Source organism: Dermacentor variabilis, chromosome 5 (genome assembly GCF_050947875.1).
Source record: "Dermacentor variabilis isolate Ectoservices chromosome 5, ASM5094787v1, whole genome shotgun sequence".
Classification (NCBI taxonomy): domain Eukaryota; kingdom Metazoa; phylum Arthropoda; class Arachnida; order Ixodida; family Ixodidae; genus Dermacentor; species Dermacentor variabilis.
The window spans coordinates 191147837-191156695 of NC_134572.1; the positions used below are offsets into that span (position 1 = coordinate 191147837).

Here is an 8859-nt window from a genome sequence, read left to right on the forward strand (position 1 = left end):
AGACGTCGACTTTAAGTGGAAAATGCCGGAAATCGAAGTATTCCAAGACTTTAAACGACACCTGCAGTCACCAACAGTACTCGTTCATTTCGATGAAGACGCCGACAGCAAAATCCACACAGACGCAAGTTGCCTAGTCCAGAGGAAAGACGGATTTCAAAGAGTCATTGCTTACGCTAGTTGGTCGCTGTCGAAACCGGAAGCCCATTATTCAACGACGGAAAAAGAAAGCCTTGTCATCATTTGGGCTACCATGAAATTTCGTCCTTGCATTTACGGCAGGCTCTTCAAAGTCCCAAGCGACCGCCATACCTTGTGTTGGCTGGCAAACTTAAAGGAACATTCAGGACACCTCACAAGTTGGAGTCTCATACTCCAGGAATTTGATATCACCGTCGTCTACAAATCCAGACGCGAGCACTGTGATGTTGACTGCGTATCACGCGCCCTCACTGACCCGTAACCGTAAGACGACGAAGATGACTCCTTCCTAGGTACTACAGGTGCGAGAGACTTCGCTGAGCGACAACGAGCAGACTCGGAAGTAAAAATCCTCGTTCAGTATTTGGAAAGAAACAGGGACGTTGTCTCTGGGGCATTTATTTATTTATTTATTTATTTATTTGTTTGTTTGTTTGTTTGTTTGTTTGTTTGTTTGTTTATTACATACTTGCATCGCCCATGCGTTCATTGCAGCAGGGAGATTGCACTTTAAAGGAAGAAACTAGTGATCACATACATAAAGCGCGATGAAATGCGTCATTGTTTTCGATATTAACAGTGTCAGCCGAAATAGCATTCCATTCTTTTATAGATCGAACAAAAAAAGAATGCCTAAAGACGTCACCCGTAAAAGGAAACTCGCGGACTTTGAGCGCAATGTCGCGTCTCAACGACGTACGTACAAGTACAAGCACGTACAAGTAGTCGACTTAATATATATATATATATATCTCAATCTGTTTTTAAATAGACAGCGTGAAAATTTTTCAACCTCAGATTTTTTGGCCAGTCTTGCAATGCTTGCCACGATAACGTAATTTTACTTTCTATCATACTTAATTTTCTACTATAGTTATTAAGAACAAACCTAGATGCTCTATTCTGCACTCTATTAAGTTGTTCCGTGAGATCAGCCGTGTACGAATCCCAACAGGTACAACCGTAATCAAGTAAACTAAAAACATAAGTGAAATACAATTGCTCCTTTAATTTATTTAAGGAATGTGCCGAGGGTTGTCTTCATTTTCCCCGCAAAACGACATTCTCGTAAAAAGCTTCTCCCCAGTCAGCGCTAACTACCTTCTCGTTGTGCCTGTGGCACTGCGGCAAGAGATCCACTGCATGCCATGCATGATGATTAGGCAGCCGACAACCTCGGATTTTCCTGTACGCTTGCAAGGATACAAGTACTATTGGCCGCGCCTAACCACTCGCGTCGCCCATTACGTCAACACATGCCGACGCCAGCCCGCCAACACATGCTCGGACGCCAGACACCACCACCAAGACCAGTAGGACTGCTACAGCCAATCGAACCTCCTTGACGACCATTCCAACAAATTGGGATGGACTTATTGGGACCATTTGCGACGTCAACATAAGGATATAAGTGGATCGACGTGGTTACCGACTACTTCACCCGCTCCGCAGAAACTAAAGCCCTGAATAACGGTAGTGCGACCGAAGTGGCCAAATTCTTTGTCGAGAATACACTGCTACGATGTGCTGACCCGCAAATTCTTATCGCCGACCGAAGAACTGCTTTTACTGCGGAGCTCAGGCAAGCGAATCTGCAGCACAGCGAGGCCAGCCACAGGAGGACAACTGCCTACGATCCACTGTAAAATGGTCTTACGGAGAGCGTAAACAAGACTTCACCGACATGTTCACAATGTACGTCGACGTCGAACACAAGGCGTGGGGCGCCATCCTTCGCACGCAAGCTTCGCTTATGACACGGCCGTGCAAGAAACAACGCAGATCACACCATTCAAGTTGGATTACAGAAGGAACCAGACAACGACTCTCAACGCCATGCTGCCGCACGTCACCAACGAAGAGTACCTCCAGCGCGCCGAGAAGCCCGATAGCTCGCCCGCCTGAGCATCAAGAATCAGCAGGGGACCAACAGCCGGCACTGCTATCTCCGGCGACGATACGTGGAACGACAGCCCGGCGATCGTGTTTGTTTTTCGACCCCAGTACGCCAGTGGTGGCTTAGTGAAAAGCTTTTACGCCGCTATTTCGGACTCAACAAGATCATCCGACCCAATGGCCCACTGGACTATGAGGTCGTGCCAGACGGCATTTCGCAATCACAACAGCCCCGCTCCTGACCTGAATAACCCATATTGTGTGCCTTAAGCCCTTCTACCAGCGATAACGAACATTGGAAATTCGTTTCTTTGTTGCTTCGTTACTTTTTCTTTACTAAGTTCTTTTCTTTTCCTGTCCTGTTATCTTTGCAGCATCGGGATGTTCTTGAAGAGAGGCAATTTCACATGCGTACTTGTTAATCTTTTTCCGAAGACAGCCTTTCACCGGATAACAAATGTTAAACGGTATCGCTCAGCGCAGGACACGCCTGCGTGTATCGGAAGTTTCTCGAATGATATCCACGGTTGCAGTATTTCGATGGGGGTGAAATGCGAATACGCCCGTGTATCTAGATTTAGATGCACGTTCAAGAACCCCCAGTGGTAACAATTTTGGAGTCCACCACTACGGCGTCCTTCATAATCAGATCGCGGTTTTGACATGTGCTTCCCCATAATTTATTTTTTTAAATCTCATCGATGGTTCTATCCGTTGCTTGTTGTCACCTCACCTTGTGTAATCTTATTGTATGCGCGATGCGAATTTTGTAGTGGTTTCGGGGAGACACGCGGTCACCAGCAATTACTAGGGATCCTTCGGTCGCACATACATAGAAGCCAATGCGCTTGACCCGCACAATCAGATTTCGACGTTCGCCAACAGTGTTCGCCGCTGTCATTGTGCTTTGAATGTAGCGCGTTTTGGTGGGCACAGGTTTCTCCAATAAAACTGTCTTCGGTCAGCCCAAATTTATTGGACACGCAGTCACTAAGCTAGAATGATACCTGACCCTGTGAAAACTACTGCTTCTTGCTATTTCCCGACGCTACGAACAAACGTGGGGTCCACCGCTTTCTGGGACTTTGTGCCGACTGTCGCTACTTCACTGAGCATTATCCACATCTCGCTGAATTTCTCAATGGGCTCACGAAAGACTGCGTTCTCTTTGCTTGAGGAACAAGAACAGAAAGACGCCTTACGCAAACTCCAAGCTCGTCTGCAGTCTAGACCAATTCTGGCACACTTTGACTCATGTACCGATAGAGAACTAGACATTGATGCGGATAACATTGAAAATGGTGCTGTTTTTGTTCATCTGCAATAAGGTGCCGAACGGATCTTTGCGTATGCCACTCGTAATCTATTATTTGTGTAGAGAAATAACTGTGAGTGTGTTTGGCCACCGTGTGGGCGATCAGGAAGTTCTGACATTACCTAGACGGCCAAACCTTATGTGCGGTGAACGACCACTATTCCTCTCTTAGCTGAAGAATGCAAAGGCTCCTCTGGATGGACTCGATAGAGCCTTCAATTCAAATAATTCGATGTTTCAATCGTGCATAAGACGGGAAAAACATAACCGCGCGGTCTGTCTGTCTCGCACTCCGGTCGGCACTGGCAGCACCAAACTTTAAAAAACGCTATTTTCCTGTTGCTCTGGCAGTCGCTGGTCTAACCCAGCAGCCGAATTCCAACCTTACAGCTGCGTTCACTGATTGACTACCTTGTAGAATGAATCTGACACCCACTTCGAGAATTTGTATCTCACGTTCCATCGTTCAGTGTGTGTTCCACTGTGTGACAACGTGCCGCGACTGTCAACGCCGCAACATTAAAATATGCGAACTGATTTTTTTTTCTTTAAGTCTTCTAAAGGTTTTCTTTGGGTGGTTCGGTATGGACATATTCGACCCATTGCAAACGTCTTCCGCTTCTATTGGGATCTGCTTGCAATATAGTCACAAACCATTGTCGTGAAGAGGTACTGCGAAACCTAGGCAGGTCAGCTTCTTTCGTCATTCTTCTAGAGACATTATTAAGAGCAACAAAATTCAACCGAGTTAAACTGTCATGCAGCGCAAGGATTTAAAAAAGCACAGGAACTTGCTAGGGCTTCCATATACAAAGACTTGAACAGTTGCAGGGCAATGAATATTTTTAAAGCTAACATTTCGACAAGGAGACTTCTGGACAGAACAAGGAATCACCGTGAAACTGAGGTTTCCTTGTTCGTCCACTCGTAATTACTTGTAGTCTGTCTTGCTGTGAACCACTTTCATATGCTGGACATGTCGGGCGGGAGGCTCACCACTGGAAGCGCCGGCGCTGCAGTCGTTCTTGCGTAGAAAATTGGATCGCATGACAGTTTCACCATGCCGAGTGCGCGCGTGTCGATTTTATCTCGCGATTTCCAAGATTTATATCTTTTATTGATCATAACACGATACCTTTTTGATTTAATAGTATGAAATGTCGCATGAGAACAGAAAAAAAACGTATTATGGGCTTCCTGAATGTTTCTAGTACGCCTCTCGTGGAATATATCCAGCAAAGGCTGAGATTTATTTTTGTTGGGGTGGGATTGCTCGCTTAGAATACAGGGGCGAGGCCTGGTCTATGCAGAAGTAAACTAGTCAGATTTTTTGGACAACCTCAATGGTTTAGAGATCACTGCTAGAATTCTTATGATGGTAAGTTAACTTGTTCTCGAAGGTTCTCAGCGTTCACGACGCGGCCGGCTAACACTTGGTGATAACAATCACAGAAGCGAAAAAAAGTATTTGACACATTCTCTGAATCTTTTCAATCATCAGCGCGAATAAAGATGAGCTTGACAACTACATGATGCAAACATACAATAAAATTTATATCAAGAAAAAATACAAACGCGATGCTTTCTTTCGCTCTTCTACACGCTTTTTGGGTGCTGGCTGCTGGTATCTTGCAAATTATACAACAAATTGGGACATTGGTTATGTGGCACTGGTTTTGCGTCGAGTACTGATGCCATCATTGAGCCTGCTGGTTGCTGTCTTGCACGATTGCCGTCTCGGGTATAGTGCAGGCTAACGTTGGACATGGTGCAAGGCACTAGGGGCGGCAAATAATATACCCAAGCATGATCGCCAACAAAACACCATTTTAGTCGTCACCGTGATTCCTTCGTGGTCTGTCTTTAGTGCAGACCAGAGAGCTGATACAGTCTGTCGTCACAACTGTGTCGTAATTGCTTTGTCGCCTTTAGTTGATCACATGTCACATTCGTCTTTGTCGCACGTTTATTATTCCGTTTCCTTAACGTTGTGGTGCAGTCGTCAACCCAACGTAACGCATTAGTAAGCATGCCGTCACTGTCATGCTGCTGTTACCATTTCGTTGTGGCCATACCGTGGTGCTCAAGCACTCGTGGTTGAATCGTCATCACTCCGCTGTCGACAGTTACGTCATTATGCACTCTATCATCGCCAGTCAGTCGCCGTAATTCCGTTGTGGCCACGCCGTGGTCCTCAGGCCTCCGTGGCGACATCGTCTTCACTCTGTCCTTGTCAGACCCGTCGTGGGCCCTTAACATCATTTTACCATCGTCATTCCATCGTCGTCATTACATCGCAGCACTTCAATTTTCGTCATAACGTTGCTTATTCTCTTTCGTCGTTATTCGTTCTTCACATGCCGTCGTTAAGCCTTCGTAATCATGGAGCCGTCGTCATGCAGTCGTGAAGCCGTCCTAATGATGCATTCGACGGCGGGCCGTCGGTGGCGTGCCATCACTATGTGGTCCGCAGATGTGGTCCTTCCGTAGTCTTGGTTCGATCGTCTTCGTTCCGCCGCCGTCATCCGTCTGTCATTGTCATTCAAATGTCATTAAATTGTTTCGTCACTCCTTCCTCGCTATTCGTTAGTGTAATGTCGTGACACCTTCACAATTATGCATTCGTCACTACTCCGGCTGCAACTGCGCTTGTGGCGGCTGCGCGCGGCCGTATCGCGAGAGTGATTTGCGTTGGAGGCAGAATCTTGGTGCGTCGGCTGCCCGTAGCTTTGTTCGCACTGCGTGTTCTATAACGCAAAATCATTCCAATGTTCTTATTTCAATCTCTTGACGTCAAATTTGTGCAACCGCCGACGCAATCATCAGGCTGCCACCATCATGGTTGTCTCAACAGACCAATCAAACGCTCTCCTCGTTCCTGGGTGGTCACTTTTGTTTGCTTGAAAAACGAATAACATTGCCTACACTGAGCGGCTTATCTTGTCTAATTGACTCACAAGAGGCGAGTAGCACGCTCAATTGGAGAGGGATTCGATGAGGCCGAGCTACTGCACTGAAAATTGACAACCAGATGAAGAGAGTGGTACCGGCGTCTGTGATTGGTCCGCTTCTTCTTACTTAGCTTACGGTGGCTCGTCGACAATCACGGCGGCATGCAACGGAAGCTTAATGACGCTAAAGCGGATCCTCAGCAAAGAATAGCTGGCAGAACGAGGTCGTAAACGTGCCGAAAGTGCTCGAAAACGTTACACGGCCACGCAAAAAGTTTTATTACACGCAAATAAACCCACGCTCTCCGGCAGGTGCGAGTAGCCAGTGGCTGAGCGATCGGCGGCAGCCATTTTTTATTCCTTTCGGAACGGGGCAGCCTGCGGCTATTCAGAAGAAAATTCAGTTTTGTTCGGCATATTACTGCTTCTTTAACGCGTACACATCACTTCGACGCCGTGAGCTTTTGCGATTTTGTGGCGTCGCGTGACAGGCAGGTGAAGTGGGTGCAGCCCGAAAACTCTTGACCATTAGCCGAGGGCTAATGGCAAAAATGCGTCGCATTAGAAATAATCATTTTTCATTTGTTCGGTCACATAATGCATAATCAGTCTGTACACGTCATATCAGATGGGGTGCTAATGCGGTTTTCGTGACGTCGCGTGACAGACAGGTGAGGTGGGAGTGGTCCACTAAAGTTTTTGAACAATGGCGGAGGGCTGATTGCAGAATTAGAACATAAAAGTTTGGAATAGTTTTACGTTATAGCGCCCATACTTTAAACATATTGCTTGAAAGGAATATGAACACAGAAAGCAGAATATAACAACGGGATATTACTATGCATTTAATACAATATGAAAATAGTGATGCGATGAAAAGTTATAATACACATAGCACAAGTTACAACGATGAATAAAGACATTATTATGAGGTATCTTTACTACGTCTTTATGGACTTTGGTTCCATTGCCTAATTGTTTTTAAAAAGGAGTTATTATAATTATTGGCCTAGCATGACGAAAATGTTAATTGCCTCAAATAACATTACGATTACCTCACTCTCTGCAAGCATTTCAGTCATTAGCTGCCGTTTGCATACCACCCAATTTACCAATTGCGCATACATCACCCAAGGCTTCGGTTAACACTGATCCGCATACAAGCGTGGGATTTGCCAATTTCTTGTTCTTCAAATGCGCCAAGAAAACATCAGTCAGCCCGCCACCATTTTACTGTTCCTACATGGCCGCTATGTTTCTAATTACAGGGACGCAGAGTGTGCCGCAGCTGCCATTATTGCAAGGACACGCAATGCAATCTGCGAGGTGAGGCTGTGCAACATCGCTAAGCCTGGCGTTTTGCTTGGTCGCGGCGAGAAAGCACAGTTCGATGCTGTTATCGCTTGCCTCTGCTTGGACAGCGGTTCGGTCGACCAGGCCGCCCACGAGCGCGCCGTAGCTAACCTGACGGAACTGATAAAGCCTGGCGGCATCCTCATAGGCTGCGGAGTAACAGGAAACTCCACCTTCACCGTCTGCAGAAAGCCGTTCTCGTCTCTAAACTCCAGCGAAGGCTCAATAAAGAGCTCTTTCACCAAGGCGGGACTTAAAGTGGAACACTGGAGCAGCCAAGAAAGCCTACCGTGCATGGAATCCTACATCAGCTACGAAGCGACTTACGTGATCGTCGGGCGCAAGCAACACCGTGAAACTTGTGAATCGGCGTGAGGCATTGAAAATGGTGACCGGGTACTTGAAGATTTTTGCATTACTTGTGATAGTAGGACTCTGGAATAATGGTGTTGAGATACCATACCGGAGGACTTCGTTCGCATGTACAAGAACGCTTTGCACGTTTAGCATTTGAGAATTTGTGCTCGCATACAGCGCAAAAATATCGATTAAAATTTATTTCACGCAGCTTTGTGAAAAGTTGCTTCGAGAACACAAAAACTTGACTTATGCCCGTGTACATGATCGCGAGGTAGCCGCAGGTATCAATCACTAGGCACCGATCTGGTTGTCCTAGCTGTATAGAGAATGAATGGCACATGCCTGACATATGTATCTTTGCTGTTATAACGCACAAAAACATTGTCATTAATGTCATGAGTAAATTTCATAAATTTTCTTGACGAAGCGCACATGCTAGGCGGCCACAATGTTGACGTTATGAAAAGCAAGTGTGACATTCCTCATTGCGCTGCGCTTATACTGCGATACCTACAGAAAGAGCATTGGGAAGAATACGTCTTGTGCCTAGTGATAATGATACAGGCCACACCGTCACATACATTATTATAACGCAATATGCATTGCTGTTTCGGACGGAAGTTCCTCAGGGTACGTGAGACCTGAGGGACCATATCCTAGCTGCCTTACCGATGGCAGTTTGTCTCATGTCAAGCATAGACAAGACACTTTGAAAGAAAACCCAAAAAACTCTGCGAGTAATTTCCTGTTAAAACGTAGAGCTATATAAACATGCAGGGATTG

At 46.1% G+C, this 8859-nt stretch overlaps 1 protein-coding gene across 1 annotated transcript in view; it reads left to right on the forward strand.

Annotated features, from left to right (window-relative positions):
- The window catches only part of LOC142583742 (nicotinamide N-methyltransferase-like), a 134852-nt gene extending 126595 nt beyond the window's left edge, over positions 1 to 8257 (forward strand). The window contains exon 3 of the mRNA XM_075694229.1: positions 7632 to 8257. Within this exon, the coding sequence (XP_075550344.1) occupies positions 7632 to 8091 (460 nt within the window). The 3' untranslated portion in view covers positions 8092 to 8257. The remainder of the gene's footprint in view (positions 1 to 7631) is intronic.
- Positions 8258 to 8859: the final 602 nt, after the last annotated feature.